The 16844-nt window shown below is 50.6% G+C and overlaps 1 protein-coding gene across 1 annotated transcript; it reads left to right on the forward strand.

Annotated features, from left to right (window-relative positions):
• Nucleotides 1-627: 627 nt before the first annotated feature.
• On the forward strand, nucleotides 628-7984 carry LOC111538851 (steroid 17-alpha-hydroxylase/17,20 lyase). Its single transcript, XM_023206517.2, has 8 exons — nucleotides 628-1171; nucleotides 2941-3079; nucleotides 3319-3548; nucleotides 4203-4289; nucleotides 5316-5531; nucleotides 5844-6013; nucleotides 6905-7008; nucleotides 7530-7984. Exons 1-8 carry the CDS (start codon nucleotides 875-877, stop codon nucleotides 7811-7813), a joined length of 1527 nt encoding a protein of 508 aa, XP_023062285.1. The 5' UTR covers nucleotides 628-874; the 3' UTR covers nucleotides 7814-7984.
• The last annotated feature ends 8860 nt before the right edge of the window (nucleotides 7985-16844 follow it).

Here is a 16844-nt window from a genome sequence, read left to right on the forward strand (position 1 = left end):
CCCGGCAGCCCAGCTGTAAAGTTCCTCTCTTTATACTGTCGCTCTTTATTTCTCAGCTGGCCAACACTTATAGAAAGAACCTATGTTGAAATATTGGGGGCAGTTCCCCCAATACACTAGTCCTGCTGATGAGCAAAGAAGGTGTCAACAGCAGTTTGATCAATAAGAAATGTTATGAAACAGCCTCCCACCTCTGGCATTCCCAGTACTGACCTCATCTGTCCCTTCCCCTCCACTGCTCCCCACAGCTTTGCACCCCTTTTGTTCTCATACACACATATAACATTTTTATTTTGGGGGCCATTACCCCACACCCCTTATTGCTGCCAAAACCACATGGGCTTGAGGGCCAGGGCTGGAGGGACAGTCACGCCACTGCACACCAGCCTGGTGACAGAGCAAGACTCTGTCTCAAAAAAAAAAAAAAAAAAAAAGAATGCATAAAAGACCTTTGACAGTCCCTGCTACTTGTGACCCTCCTGACTCTGTCATCTGTCCAGTGATTTTGATTTTGCAACATGGGAAGTTTCAAGCCTTGACTCCTGAGCCCAGATACCATTTGCACTCTGGGGTCATTCAAGCATGGGGAGCTCCTCAGAGGGGGATCAAGTGACCTCCCTTACCTAGCTCCTCCTCCGGAGGTTTGCCTGGAGTTGAGCCAGCCCTTGAGGAGGCCTTCACTCCTGCCTCTCTGCCTTCTGGAAATGAGCTCAGGCCTGGCTGGGCTCCAGGATAACCTTTGCACAAGGCAAGAGATAACACAAAGTCAAGGTGAAGATCAGGGTAGCCCTTTAAAAGTCCTCCTTGTACCCTAGAGTTGCCGCAGCTCCTCTACTCCACCACTGTCTATCTTGCCTGCTGACACCCAGCCACCATGTGGGAGCTTGTGGCTCTCTTGCTGCTCACCCTAGCCTATTTATTTTGGCCCAAGAGAAGGTGCCCTGGTGCCAAGTATCCTAAGAGCCTCCTGTCCCTGCCCCTGGTGGGCAGCCTGCCATTCCTCCCCAGACATGGCCATATGCATAACAACTTTTTCAACCTGCAGAAAAAATATGGCCCCATCTATTCCGTTCGTATGGGCACCAAGACTACAGTGATTGTCGGCCACCACCAGCTGGCCAAGGAGGTGCTTATTAAGAAGGGCAAGGACTTCTCTGGGCGGCCTCAAGTGGTAAGTGGTGTCCATTTCCTCCCTGCCCCCTTCACCACCCCCTGGGATTGTTCAGGTCTTCAGACCATGCCTAGAATGGTGCTTCCAGCTCCAACAACCTATAATTCTTCCCAAAGTAGACTAGTGGGGTGATGTGAAGGGAGTGAACCTTCAGACCCCCACCCAGCCTCTAAATGAGGCAGGAAGAATTATAGGAAAGTCTCCTCTACCAGGCTGCCCAGGAGGTGGGATGGGAAGACTACAGTGGTCTGAGGGGTCAAGGAGTCCTCACTCCACTCATCTCTCTAGGCCTAGACTTCTCTAATGGACTGAGCAGGTGCATGTACAGCACTTAGCCTAGCACCCAGCACAGTAAGTGCCCCTTATACAACCAGGATTCATGTTACTCTTCGTGGAAAATGGTGGCAGTGATTACTGTCCTCCATGAAAGCTGCTGGGGAGAAGTAGCCTTGCTGTTGCAGGCTGGGATTGCTGGTTTCCTGATGCCATTTCCAGCTGCTCTAGCTCACAGGGGCAGTGATCTACAATGACGTTTCAGGGTTGCTGATGAGCCTCCTACTGAGCTTGCTGTCATGCTCCCCGGCCAGGAGGGGTACTGATCATCCAGAAACACTGCCAGTGCCCCCAGCCCAGCATCCTGCTGCTGAGAACTCCCCTGAACACCCCAGTAGGGCCCCCAGTCTCTCAGCTTTTTTTTTTTTTTTTTGAGACAGAGTCTCTCTCTGTCGCCCAGATTGGAGTACAGTGTCACGATCTCAGCTCACTGCAACCTCTGCCTCCCAGGTTCAAGTGATTCTCCTGCCTCAGCCTCCCAAGTACCTGGGACTATAGGAGCATGCCACCACGCCAACTAATTTTTTGTATTTTTAGTAGAGATGGGGTTTCACCGTGTTAGCCAGGATGGTCTCAAACTCCTGACCTCATGATCCCCCCACCTCAGCCTCTCAAAGCGCTGGGATTACAGGCATGAGCCACTGCGCCCCACCAGCCTGTCAGCTTTGATCAAGCCAAGGGTTGGTCTGTTTTTCCTTGGACCAATCAGCCAGGTCTGCTGACCAACTACCTGGCTCCCACCTCTGCTGGCTTCCTCCCCGGGGCAGAGAAGATGGAGGAGGGTAGTCATGGGGATCTTCGGGATTAAGAGATGGAAAAGGGAGCCTTTGGACCCTTATGCTTTTGGGGGCACCTCTAGGAGGCGGCGGCTCAGCCCAAGTCCAGACTGTGTAGACAAAACATCTGTACTCTCCAAATGTGGGCTTGTGGCTGGGTATGCAGGCTTGCAAGGGAAGGGTAAACCCGAGTGAGGTGAGCTGTGCCTTTAGCTCAGCTAAGAGCTCAGGGAAAAGCAGAGACCTGTGCAGTCCTCAGCCTCTACAATCCCGCCTGCTCCCTACCGTCTGGATAGGCATAGTTTAGAGAGTTTATCCCATCCAGAGTTGCCTTCCTCTGGTCAGAAACTGATGAGCAAAAAGAAGCCCAGAGGGCACCCTGTCAGTGAACAGAAGCCCAGTGCTGCCACATTCTAATTAAGAGTTCTTTCTCTCTCCCCGATCTACTGTATTTCTGAAGGAATTGGGAGTAGGAGACCTTAGGGTCTGTCCTACCAAGCCCTTGCAGTCATGGAGGAGTGCAGTGGGGCTGTGCCCCATGGAAGTCAGCATGCCAGGTACCTGCCTTCTCCCCCAGGAAGGAGAGCAGGGACCAGAGGTGCAAGGGCAAGGGTGGGGTGGATGGTGTGTGATTCCTATAGCCTTGCCTGCTTTCCAAAGACAACTCTAGACATCCTGTCCAACAACCGTAAGGGTATTGCCTTCGCTGACTACGGCGCACATTGGCAGCTGCATCGAAGGCTGGCGATGGCCACCTTTGCCCTGTTCAAGGATGGCGATCAGAAGCTGGAGAAGATCAGTGAGTGCCAGACTGGCCCCTGGGGCTAGGGCTGCATCCCACAGAAACTGCTGGAGGGAGAGGAGGGTTGGGCAGGGGTAAGGGTTAGGACTAGAGCGCAATGCAGCCTTTTCTTGGCTACTGCTGCCATCTAGTGGCCATCTGCTATCTGTCCCCCGCTCCTGTTAAGAGTAATTGGTAGAGAGAGGGGATGACGACGCTGATTCATTTCCCACCCTCATGCCCCTCTCTCCCTTCAGTTTGTCAGGAAATCAGTACATTGTGTGATATGCTGGCCACCCACAACGGACAGACCGTAGACATCTCCTTTCCTGTCTTCATGGCGGTAACCAACGTCATCTCCTTGATCTGCTTCAACATCTCCTACAAGAATGGGGACCCTGAGTTGAACATTGTACACAATTACAATGAAGGCATCATAGACAGCCTGGGCAAGGAGAGCCTAGTGGACCTATTCCCCTGGTTGAAGGTGAGCATGATGCCACACCCTGCCTTCAGGTTTTAGTAGACCCTGACAGTGTCCCCAGTCTTCCTTCCTTTTTACTTCCCCGCTCCAGCCGCAGTGACCCATCTTTTTCCTGACTATCTCCGCCACCTCTACCTCCTCTGCCACTTAAAACCTTTGCCATTTCTCTGCAGAGATAGATTTAGCCTTTTAATTATGCACCTTAGTACTCCAGATAATGACCTTCATTTCTTTTCCAATGACCATGTGCCAGTATGAAGCATTCTATCAGCATTCATCACTGAATTCCCCGTGGAGGTCGGTTGTATTATCCCCATTGTGCTGGTGAGAAGCAGGCTTAGTGGGGTTCAGGAGCTTGTCTGAGGCTTCAGGCTCACGTCTTCAGGGCTGGGCACACAGCAGAGTCAGCGCTTGATGTTTGATTGAATGGGGAAGGAGAGGTGGAGACCACGCCCTCCTCCCCTGTTTAGAATTGTCTTCGTTGCCATGATGAACCCATTCTGTGTCCCCATCTTGCCTTCCATTCTGGCTGAAGGTCAGGGGTGGAGTAGGAACTTCCAGAGACAGAAAGCTAAGATCTGCCTCCAGGAGAGACTCTGGCAGCCGGAGAAGCAAAATGGAAGAAGGGCAGATTTAACATTTCTTTTTACTTCCCAGGTTTTCCCCAACAAAACTCTGGAAAAATTAAAGGGGCATGTTAAAACACGAAATGATCTGCTGACTAAAATATTTGAAAATTACAAGGTAGGTGATAGAGCAGAAGAGAATATGAGTTAGGCTAAAAGTAATTACGAGAGCAGGGTGGGGTCCATTCTACACACTGTAGGAGCTTCAAAACCTAGTAGAACCTGGCACATAGTAGGTGTACAATAAAAACTGACTTAAGGGCCGGGTGCGGTGGGTCACGCCTGTAATCCCAACACTTTGGGAGGCCGAGGCGGGCAGATCAATTGAGATCAGGAGTTCGAGACCAGCCTGGCCAATATGCTGAAACCCCGTCTCTACTAAAAATACAAAAACTAGGCCAGGCAAGATGGCTCATGCCTGTGATCCCAGAACTTTGGGAAGCCAAGGTGGGTGGATCACTTAAGGTTGGGAGTTCGAGACCAGCCTGACCAACATGGAGAAACCCCGTCTCTACTAAAAATACAAAATTAGCCGGGCGTGGTGGTGCGTACCTATAATCCCAGCTACTCAGCAGGCTGAGGCAGAAGAATCACTTGAACCCGGGAGGCAGAGGTTGCGGTGAGCAGAGATCATGCCATTGTACTCCAGCCTGGGCAACAAGAGTGAAACTCCTTCTCAAACAAAAAAAAAAAAAAAAAAAAATACAAAAACTAGTTGGGCATGGTGGTGTGTACCTGTAGTCCCACCTGCTCGGGAGGCTGAGACAGGAGAATCGCTTGAACTCGGGAAGCAGAGGTTGTAGTGAGCTGAGATCATGCCATTGCACTCCAGCCTGGGCATTGCACCAAGATTGTCTCAAAAAAAAAAAAAAAAAAAAAAAAAAAAACTGACTTAAGGAGTTGGGATGGAAAAGTGAGGAATTAGGAATTGAAGAGGATCCTAGAAAAGACCTAACCTCTCCACCAAATTTGAAGAGGGCCCAGGGCTGCCTCCCACCTCCACAAGCTCGTAGGCCCTGCCCAGACTCGCTCCACTTCCAAGTGGAAGGAGCCTTGTTATCTCTAGTCAGGGACAGAAGCATGGCAGGAGTGTCACAGATGGGGCTCCTTCCTTATTAATGTCTCCCAACCTCACCCAACTCAGGAGAAATTCCGCAGTGACTCTATCACCAACATGCTGGACATACTGATGCAAGCCAAGATGAATTCAGATAATGGCAACGCTGGCCCAGATCAAGACTCAGAGCTGCTTTCAGATAACCACATTCTCACCACCATAGGGGACATCTTTGGGGCTGGCGTGGAGACCACCACCTCTGTGGTGAAATGGATCGTGGCCTTCCTGCTGCACAATCCTCAGGTGTGCTTCCCCCTCATCAATCCTAGACCCCAGGCAGCCCAACCTCTGGGCTGCAGAGAGAGGGAGAGCCAATTCCCTCAGGCTTTCTGTGCAGGAAGACTAGGCCTGCCCTGCCCCTTGCCCAAGCAGTAGTTGGCTTTGACCCCAGAGTAGAGCTGCCCTATCTTCTGGAAGCCGGGCCTGGGCCCCAGAGCCACTACTGGGAAGGGACTGGACAGGCTCTTCTGGATGTCACAGTTGGATTCTTCTCTAAGCCTTTGCTACTCCTGGACTTACACACACTAGTCACCTCCAACCTACTGTGGTCTTCAGGTGATGAAGAAGCTCTACGAGGAGATTGACCAGAATGTGGGTTTCAGCCGCACACCAACCATCAGTGACCGTAACCGTCTTCTCCTGCTGGAGGCCACCATCCGAGAGGTGCTTCGCATCAGGCCCGTGGCCCCTATGCTCATCCCCCACAAGGCCAACGTTGACTCCAGGTGTGCCTGCCCTCCCAGCGACATCTAGCCCCATGATGCATTCAATACAGCTCGCCAGCCTACCTGGTTCTCCCTACCCCTGGCCCCTGCTGGCCAACCTAAAGTCAGTCAACCATCAACTGCTAAAAAACATGCTGCCGGCTGGGCATGGTGGCTCACACCTGTAATCCCAACACTTTGGGAGGCCAAGGCAGATGGATCATGAGGTCAGGAGTTTAAGACCAGCCTGACCAATATGGTGAAACCCCTTCTCTACTAAAAATACAAAAATTAGCCATGCATGGTGGCATGCATCTGTAGTCCCAGCTACTTGGGAGACTGAGGCAGGATAATTGCTTGAACCCGGGAGGCAGAAGTTGCAGTAAGCCAAGATCGCGCCACTGCACTCCAGCCTGGGTGACAGAGCAAGACTCTGTCTCTAAATAAATAAATAAATAAAATAAAAATCATCCTGCCCTCAGCCCTGTGGCTCCATGTCTCTACCACCTACAAGCACGCATTGACTCATCCACAGATCTGCCTGACTTCCCGGAGGAGCTTCCTGCTGCCCTCGGAGACATGTGGTCTGGGATGAAAGACTGGGAGCTCCATGCTCCAACTAGCTGCAGCACGCACATAACATGCGCCGCAGCTCCAAATGCACACCCACATCCACTGCCAGACACCAAAGTCCGCAGACACAGGTGTTCAGACATAAGCTGTCAGGAGGGAAGGGCTGGAGAAGGGCTGGATTTAGATTTGATCTGGCAGAAGCTGAGGAAAAGATGAGTGAGTGGGAACGAGGGAGTAAAGGGCACTTTCCCCACGGTGGAGGAATGAGGGGGCATGAGGCTGAGCAAGGAAGGAAGGATAATGTCCCAGACCCACTTTTCCTCTTCCTCTCTGGAGCAGCATCGGTGAGTTTGCTGTGGACAAGGGCACACATGTTATCATCAATCTGTGGGCGCTGCATCACAATGAGAAGGAGTGGCACCAGCCGGACCAGTTCATGCCTGGTGAGTCCCTGTCCTGTCCTGCATCCTGGGCCGCACAGCCAGCCTGGACTCTGCTCCACCACCCCAGTATCCCTTCACCTCTGCCAAGCTTGCTACTAGAAAACTCTTGGCTCCAACAATACGTACCTGTTGACACCCTCATCCTGCCATGGACTTACCCAAACTCTTCACAGCTGGGTTTCCCACACTCTTCCAACCAACTGCAAATTCACCCTCCAAGAAGCCCTCTACGCCTCTGTTTGCCATTAAGTCTGTCCCTTCTCCCCCTGGGTGGTGGTATTTTCATAGGTTAATTCCACCTCTTTTCCATCTTTCCTGAATATTTCATTTCCTCTGTGTCATTAAGGGCTACCTGAGAGCAGGGCTGTATCTCTCCCCAGGTGGGGGTTCCCCCACAATAAGGCTACATCCTCAGATTGGGGTTCCCTGGGCAGGGCCATGTCTCCCCCTCAGCCAGGGCAGAACCATGCCTCTCCTCCCTCCTGCCCTAGCCCCTGGCTGATGCCACTCCTTGCCTGCAGAGCGTTTCTTGAATCCAGCGGGGACCCAGCTCATCTCACCGTCATTAAGCTACTTGCCCTTCGGAGCAGGACCTCGCTCCTGTATAGGTGAGATCCTGGCCCGCCAGGAGCTCTTCCTCATCATGGCCTGGCTGCTGCAGAGGTTCGACCTGGAGGTGCCAGATGACGGGCAGCTGCCCTCCCTGGAAGGCAACCCAAAGGTGGTCTTTCTGATCGACTCTTTCAAAGTGAAGATCAAAGTGCGCCAGGCCTGGAGGGAAGCCCAGGCTGAGGGTAGCACCTAAAGGCTGTAACTCACAGCCCCTGTCCACCCTGTGTGGCCCCACAACACCGATTTTGAGATGCAACCCCCTACCTGTTCTCCGCCGTTCTTCCCTGCTCCCAGCCCACTCCGCCTTCTTTTTCAGCCTGTGGCAACGCCAGTGATGTGCATAAAGTTTTTTTGTTTTCCATAAGGTCCCTGAGTAGTTCATTTATGTATTCATTTGCTCACTCATTCTTTCAACACAGATTTTATTGAGCACCCATTATGTGCCATTCACTGTCTCAGGACACTCGAGCTCCGTGGTGGTCTCTGAAGCTTACATTCTAGTAAAGGCTAACAAGTGAATAAGTTCAGAGACTCATAAGTGCTTTGAAGTCAATCACAATTTGTGTGATGTCATGAGAAAATGGCAGAGGCAGTGGATGGCTACTTTGAACAAGGGTTCAGGAAAAGTGTTGCATGTTGAGAGAGAAGCAGGTGAAAAGGCCTCCAGCTGGGAGAGGTCAGCATGGCCAGTGAAGGGGAGAGTGGGCCCTGATGAGGTCAAAGTGGGACATAGTGGTCCGTTCCCACTGTAGCTGGGATTACAGGAGGCCAGGAGGGAGGCTGGGTTTTATTCTAATTATGACAGGAAGTCATTGGAGGATTTTAAGTATGTAAGTGGAACAATCTGTTTTTTTGTTTTTGTTTTTGTTTGAGATGGAGTTTCACTCTTGTTGCCCAGGCTGGAGTGCAATGCCTCCTGAGTTCAAGTGATTCTCCTGCCTCAGCCTCTCGAATAGCTGGGATTACAGGCGCATGCCACCATGCCCAGCTAATTTTGTATTTTTAGTAGAGACAAGGTTTTGCCATGTTGGTCAGGCTGGTCTTGAACTCCTGACCTCAGGTGATCCACCCATCTCAGCCTCCCAAAGTGCTGGGATTATAGACATGAGCCACCGCCCCCAGCCTGTTTTTTGGTTTGTTTTTTTTTGGGGGGGGAGGGGGTTGTTGTTTGTTTTGTTTTGTTTTATTTTTTGAGTGACCTCATCCTTCCCTGGGGTAAACACTGCCAGGTAAGGGCTTCTACAGCTGTCTTCTGCAGCAGCGCGTGGGTTCCGCCTCCTCCCCACTCAAAAACCCCAGGAAGTCTGTAAAAGCTTCCTCACTTACTCTGTGGCCCAGGCTGACTGCAGTGGCACAATCATGGCTCACTGCAGCTTCAACCTCCCAGGCTCAAGTAATCCTCCTACCTCAGCATCCCGAGTAACTAGGACTACAGGCGCACATCATGACACCTGGCTAATGTTTTACTTTTTGTAGAGATGAGGTCTCGCTGTGTTTTCTAGGCTGGTCTCAAACTCCTAAGCTCACGCGCTTCTCCCACCTCAGCCTCCCAAAGTGTTTGGATTATAGGCATGAGCCACTGTGCCCAGCTGCTTTGTATTTATAAAAGATCACCGTAGTTGCTGTGTGGAGAATGTCCTGCTAAGGGATGGGAGTGGGAGCAGGGAGAACAGTTAGGAAGGAGGCTGTTGTGCTGGTCCAGGAAAAGCAGACGTTGATGAGGTAAACCATGGCTACAGCAGTGGAAACAGTGAGAAGTGGTAGGATTGAGTTTATGTTTTGTTTTCTGTGTGTGTGTGTTTGTTTTTTGTTTTTGTTTTTGTTTTTTGAGACAGACTCTTGCTCTGTTGCCTAGGCTGGACTGCAATGGCACGATCTCAGCTCACTACAACCTCCACCTCCCTTAAGCGATTCTGCTGCCTCAGCCTCCCAAGTAGCTGGATTATAGGCGCCTGCCACCATGCCTGGCTAATTTTTGTACTTTTAGTAGAGATGGGCTTTTGCCATTGTTGGCCAGGCTGGTCTCGAACTCCTGACCTCAATGATCCCACATCAGCCTCCCAAAGTGCTGGAATTACAGGTGTGAGCCACCAAGCCTGGCCTGAGTTTATATTTTGAAAGTAGGGCAGGCTGGGCACGGTGGCTTATGCCTGTAATCCCAGCACTTTGGGAGGCTGAGGCAGGTGATCATGAGGTTAGGAGATCGATACCATCCTGGCTAACACGGTGAAACCCCATCTCCACTAAAAATACAAAAAAATTAACCAGGCGTGATGGGCACCTGTAGTCCCAGCTACTTGGGAGGCTGAGGCAGGAGAATGGCGTGAACCCAGGAGGCAGAGCTTGCAACGAGCCGAGATCGCACCACTGCACTCCAGCCTGAACCACAGAGCGAGACTCCGTCTCAAAAAAAAAAGAAAAAGAAAAAAAAAAGAAAGTAGGGCAAAAATGTTGCTTGTTTGGATCCAAACAGGTTTCACTGCATGTTACCTCACAGGTTTGACCTTGGGGGACTGTATGTGACCCACAGACTGGACTTGCCATTGCCATCCCTCTGTCTTGGTCTGCAAAGACCAAGACTGGCGGGTCCCCCTTTCCTCATCCTTCCCTGGGGTAAACACTGCCAGGTAAGGGCTTCTACAGCTGTCTTCTGCAGCAGCGCGTGGGTTCCGCCTCCTTCTCCCCACTCAAAAACCCCAGGAAGTCTGTATATTTAAACCTTGGTCATTGGCCGGTCTGCACATGAATGTCCTCAGACATCCCAGAAGAAACTGACCCTTTTAGCCTAGAGAGAGGCCCCATCCCCAACTCCCTGGTGCCAGCCAGACCAGGGTCAGATCATCCATCAACAGCCCAGTCCTTCCCCTCTGACTAGAGAGAAGGACCTCAGCAGAGCATGGCTGATCCCCTGCCTAGCTTAGGTCTTAGAGAGAAGTCCCTATAGGGAGCGAGACACAGTTTTCAATTACAGCACTACCTTCTTCCTTATAAAGAGCTTTGTTAATCAGGTGGCAGTGGACCATTCCCTGCTATCCCCTAACTCGGTCTTGGCCTTCATCTGCCACTTACCCTGGGACTTTGCTAAAGAGCCTGTAGGAGGCCAGGTGTGGTGGCTCATGCCTGGAATTCCAGCACTTTGGGCCCAGGAGTTCGAGAGCAGCCTGGGCAACAGTGAGACCCTGTTTCTAGAAAAATTAAAAAAAAAAAAAATTACCCAGGCATAGTGGCACACCTGTAGTCTCAGCTACTCAGGAGGCTGAGGTGGGAGGATTGCTGGACCTCAGGAGGCCGAGGCTGCAGTGATCTGAGATCACGCCACTGCACTGCATCCTAGAGCAAGACCCAATCTCTAAAGAAAAAGAAAGAAGAAGAAGGATTAGTCTTTCATTTTCCTGCCATTCAATGTTCTGGTTCAATAGTCGGAGAATGAAAGAGTGGATATGTGTGCGGGTGGGAGAGTGAGAGACAGAGAGGGAGATGAAGATACATGGGAACCTATAGACAAACGGATACAGATAGATGTAATACGCACCAGGTCAGTATCTGTCAAAGTGTGGCTCACAGACCCCTTGAGCCAGACTCATCTGAGAAACTTACTTAAAAACACAGACTCTGGTCCCTATCTTTCATGCATTGTGTACGCTCTGGGAGCAGGGCCTGGAAATCTGCATTTTCCAGGCTATCCAGGTGAATCTTGTACACACTGACGTGCACCCGCCCCCCAGAGTTCTCAAGTGACATTGTATGAGATTCTTGCAAACTTGGGATGTTTTCCATTGCAGTTAAACTCACCCACCACTTCCACAGAGGACACAGACCTTCTGCTAATTGCTTATCTGTTCATCACTAGTCTACAAAATCCCTTTCAGGCCAAGCACAGTGGCTCACACCTGTAATCCTAACACTGTGGGAGGCCAAGGTGGACAGCACTTGAGCTCAGGAGTTTGAGACCAGCCTGGCCAACATGATGAAACCCCATCTCTAGCTGGGCATGGTGGCACACACCTGTAGTTCCAGCTACTCAGGAGGCTGAGATGGGAGAGTCACTTGAACCCAGGAGGTGGAAGTTGCAGTAAGCCGAGATTGTGCCACTGTACTACATTTGGGTGACAGAGTGAGAGAGATGCCGTCTCAAAAATTATAATAATAAATAATAAATAAGCCTTTCAAATTCTGAGCAAATCTGAAATACTTAACTTTTCTCCAGCCAATCTTATTCCCCTCTGCTTTGAGCTGAGGATAGCTTGACTCAATCCAGCACCCAGCTGATGGTGGCAGAGGAACCAGGAGAGGGAAGGGGACAACCTCCAGTATAGCCTTTCCCTTGGGCTCACTGTGGTGTCAGCATCTCTCCCAGGCTGCTTGTGATGGGGGCTGGGGTCAGCTGCCCACAGACTCTCCCATGGACTTCATTTTTTTTTGAGACAGGGTCTCACCCTGTCACCCAGGCTGGAGTGCAGTGGTACAATCATGGCTCACCGCAGGCTGGAACTCCTGAGCTCAAGAGATCTTCCAGACTCAGCCCCCTGGGTAGCTGGGACTACAGGCGTGTGCCACCACTCTGGCTAATTTTTAAGTTTTTTGAAGAGATGGGGATCTTTTTATGTTGCCCAGGCTGGTCTCAAATTCATGGCCCCTAGTGATCCTTCTACCTTGACCTCCCAAATTTCTGGGATTACAGATGTGAGCCACTGTGTCCTGTCTAAACCTTCATTCTGAAGATAAAGAAACTGAGGGCCATTGTGGGGGCTGGGGATAGGGTATGACTTGCCCCAGATCACACAGCTACTTAGCAGCAGGGCTGGGACCAGAACTCAAGATTTCAGTGGTGCATGGTGAGGAGCCAGCCACGCTTTCCCACCTGTCCCCTGTGGTCATGCCGAAGGGCTCTTGGGACGTTGGGCCGGGAGAGTACCTTTCAGGAAAGGTGAGTGACCGTTTAGAAAATGACTTTATGAACTTTGACTCCTGCCCAAACTGTGCTCTCCCTGTCTGGAAGGCCTTTTCACTACTGATCTAAACCCACCCACCTTGAGGCTCAGATACATGTTTTATGACTCATGAGTCCACCATGACTATCCCTCTTCAGCACTCAGCTTCTGTTCCTTGGTACTGAACCTAAACTGAACCTTGATATCTGAGCATCTGCCTGGGCTTGAAATGGGTAGGGCCCCCAGGGACACTGTCCACCTCCTGTACCTCTGGAGTTCAAGGCTGAGCCTCCTCATGTTCTTTATCCTGCATATCAGCACCTGACAAATAGAAGGTTAGACAAACAAGAGTGATGCAGGACAGGCAAGCCCTAAAACTGGGGCTTAGCCCAGGAGGGCTCTTGGCTTCATCCAGAAAGAATTCCAGGGCAAGCTGGTGGTGGTAGCCAGCAAGCAGCAGTGCACAGAGCAGCAAAGGTACTGCTCCTTACAGAGCAGGGCTAGCCATGGGCAGTGTGCCCAGAACAGCAACACAGAGACAGGGCCGCACTCATATGGATATCTACTTTTAATTATATGCAAATTAAGGGGTGGATTATGCAGAGATTTCCAGGATGAGGGTGGTAACTTCCAGGTCATCAGGTCGTTGCCACAAAAAGGGATGTTAACTGCTAGGTTTTGCCATGGCAATGGTAAACTGACATGGCACACTGGCAGGCATGTCTTACGGAAAGCTGCTTCTGCCCCCTCCACCTGTTTTAGCTAGTCCTTAACTTGGTTCCATGTCCGAGTCCCACCTCCTGCCTCAAGAGGACTGAATCAAATGCTCTAAATCACTTGGTTATTTGGCCCAATGATAGTAAATACATTCTATCTCCTTATGTAGAAGGAAGCCCAGATCTTTGACAAAGCTGGAAGGTCTTTGCGAAGACCTCACAGTTAACCGTTTGAGCCTCAGACTGTCCTTAACCAGTGGTGTGATGATAAGTAAATGTTTAACAACCAGGTCTAGGAGGGGCGAGGGTGTGTAGAATAGCCCTGATTTGTAGTGTTTGCTGATTACTGTGGTGTAAATACTCCCACCATGACCAATTTTAAGGTACCAATGTGATGCCAGTAAACAGGGTTGGAAAGAGACACATAATAGCATTACATGTTTTTTACCACTATCATTATACAGTAAATGCCATTATGTAGTAGTTCCACCATTCTGATACATAAATGTAAATAACCTCAAAGGCACAGATAACAGCAACATATAGTAAAATAACTAGGAAATGATCAGTTTTGAGTATCTATTACCTTTGTTTTTAATATAACTCAATTGTAGGTTTAAGTTTTTTAAATTGGCTGCTTCATATAAACAGCTCATAAAATTCCTGAAAATTTAATAATCAGTTCTAGTGAGCTATTAAGAGCCAACCCTCCCAGGAAAAATGGGCCACTCTTGTCTTAAAGAAAAGCAGTTACTGGCTGGGCTAAGTGGCTCATGCCTGTAATCTCAGCACTTTGGGAGGCTGAGGCAGGTAGATCACCTGAGGTCAGGAGTTTGAGACAAGCTTGGCCAACTTGGTGAAACCCTGTCTCTACTAAAAATACAAAACTTAGCCGGGCGTGGTGGCGTGCACCTGTAGTCCCAGCTACTCAGGAGGCTGAGGCATGAGAATCACTAGAACTCGGGAGGTGGAGATTGCAGTGAGCCGAGATTGTGCCACTGCACTCCAGCCTGGGCAACAGAGCAAGACTCCGTCTCAAAACAGACAAACAAAAACTGAGGAGTTCCTGGGCTGGGGGCGGTGGCCCACCACACCAGCACTTTGTAATCCCACCACTTTGGGAAGTCAAGGTGGGCGAATCTCTTGAGCTCTGGAGTTCCAGACCAGCTGGGCAACATGATGAAACCCCATTGCTACAAAAAAATACAAAATATTAGCCAGGTGTGGTGGCATGCACCTGTGCTCCCAGCTGGTCCCAGTTACTTGGGAGGCTGAAGTGGGAGGATGACATTGAACCCAGGAGGTCAAGGCTGGCAGTGAGTATGCCACTGCACTCCAGCCTGGGTGACAGAGCAAGACCTTGTCTCAAAAAAAAAAAAGAAAAGAAAAGAAAAGAAAAGAAAAAAGGAAGAAAAGCAGTTCCCCTGAGTCTCCCTGCTGATGGGAGGGGAAATCCTTCCCTATTGTGGGAGGGTGAGAGTGAGTGAATGTTCTATCAGCCTCGGGTGGCCACAAAACCTGAGGCAAATGAGGAGCCCTCTCTGCAGTCACACTCAGAGATGTTAGTGCCCCTCTCTGGAGGGTGTGGATCCAGTCACAGACGCCGTGCAGTGGGGTGGGAAGCGCGATGGATGAATTAGATCCAGACCACCCAGGTGCTTGGTCCCGGCTACCGTTTCCTGGTCCTGGATCTTAGGCCCATCACTAACTTCCTGAGCCTCAGTTTCCCCATGGATAATGTGGGGGAACCTAGCACCTGTGGAGTCCATCTTCTGAGGCTCTGGTGAGGATGAGAGGCAGAAAGGAGTATGTGGGCAGGAGAGTCCCACACAGATGGGAATACAAATGACTCAAAGTCAGGTTGTGGAGACAGATCCTCCTGGTGATGTCATTTACAGACTGAGTGGCCACGGACACCTTATGTGGCCTTAAGCCTCGGTTTTCCCAGCTGCAATATGGCGGGGGCGGGTGGTGGGGAACTGGGATGTTTGTGTCATAGCGTTACTGTGAGGATGAAATGTGAACCTATGAAATACATTTAGTGCCTTGATAAATATTGGGTTTCTCATCATTGTCTATATCCAAACCCAAGAAATGAGTCCTTCTCAGGGTTTTATACAAATCTCCCCAAAAGCCACCAGTTTGGTCAGGAGGGGGAGCGGGTGTGTGCAGATGAGTCGGTCCACAGGATGGAACCCTGGGGAACCCACCCTCCCTGCTCTGTCTCCGGAGGGCCAACTACAGCCCCTGGCCTGCTGCCTGCTGGCTCTGTCCCCACAGGGCCAGGGCTGACGGCCGGCCGGGCAGCGGGTGGAGAACCCAAAGACAAACTCACGGCTCCAGCACAGAAGGTGTTCTGTCACAGTCTCCATGGGATCGGGTTTCTTGAGACTTCTTGGTGAGAAAACATGAAAGGGAATCTGAAGCTATGGTGAGGAACAGGCTTATAACAGAGTGAGGAGAGGCCAGGTGCGGTGGCTCACGCCTGTAATCCCAGCGCTTTGGGAGGCCGAGGCGGGTGGATCACCTGAGGGCAGGAGCTCGAGACCAGCCTGCCCAACATGGTGAAACCCCGTCTCTACTAAAAATACAAAAAATTAGCCGGGTGTGGTGGCAGGCACCTGTAATCGCAGCTACTTGAGAGGCTGAGACAGGAGAATCACTTCAACCCAGGAGGCGGAGATTGCAGTGAGCCGAGATTGTGCTATTGCACTCCAGCCTGGGTGACAAGAGCGAAACTCTGTCTCAAAGGAAAAAAAAAAAAAAAGAAGCCAAAACAAACAAAACAGAGTGAGGAGAAACTTCAGGTCAAACAAAAATCCTCTTCTCCCCTCACAAACACAGAAGGTTCTACTTTCATCCCCTTGGAGGAAGAGCAAAAACACTCTTTCAAGGAAAAGAGACAAGATCCAAACTGTAACTCCTGAGAATTTTACAATGTTTCCAAGGGGTTACACCCTCCCTGGAAGTTGACATTGGTCTGAACACTGGTGGCAAGCAGCATCACCTGTCCCGGGGTGACGCCATTTTAGCACTGAGGGGCTCTTGGAGGTGAAGCCTGGCTGGGTGTGTGGGGGGTCTGCCCCCGGAGCAAGAGGAGATAGGGTAGCTCCTGAGAAAATGTTGTCTGTTTCATTTTTCACCATGTTACTCTTGGCTCAATGTATCATTCGCTAGTTCTCCCTCACCTTTGAAAAGAAATTACAAGGCTCATGCCTGGAATCCCAGCACTTTGGGAGGCCAAGGCAGGTGGATCACTTGAGCCCAGGAGTTCAAGAGCAGCCTAGGCAACATGGCAAAACCCTATCTCTACAAAAAATACAAAAATTAGCTGGGCATGACAGTGTACACCTGTAGTCTCAGCTAGTTGGGGAGGATGAAGTGGGAGGATCACTTGAGCCTGGGAAGTCGAGGCTGCAGTGAGCTGAGATTGTGCCACTGCACTCCAGCCTGGGCCAAAAGAGAAGAGAGAGAGGAAGAAGTCACAAGTTCTTCATGTGGCTTGTGAGCACCTACATGACAGCTCTTCACTGTCCAGCCTTCTGGTTATTACATTTGCCTTGGAGCCAACAGACCT

This window comes from Piliocolobus tephrosceles, chromosome 9 (genome assembly GCF_002776525.5).
Source record: "Piliocolobus tephrosceles isolate RC106 chromosome 9, ASM277652v3, whole genome shotgun sequence".
In the NCBI taxonomy this organism is placed as follows: Eukaryota; Metazoa; Chordata; class Mammalia; order Primates; family Cercopithecidae; genus Piliocolobus; species Piliocolobus tephrosceles.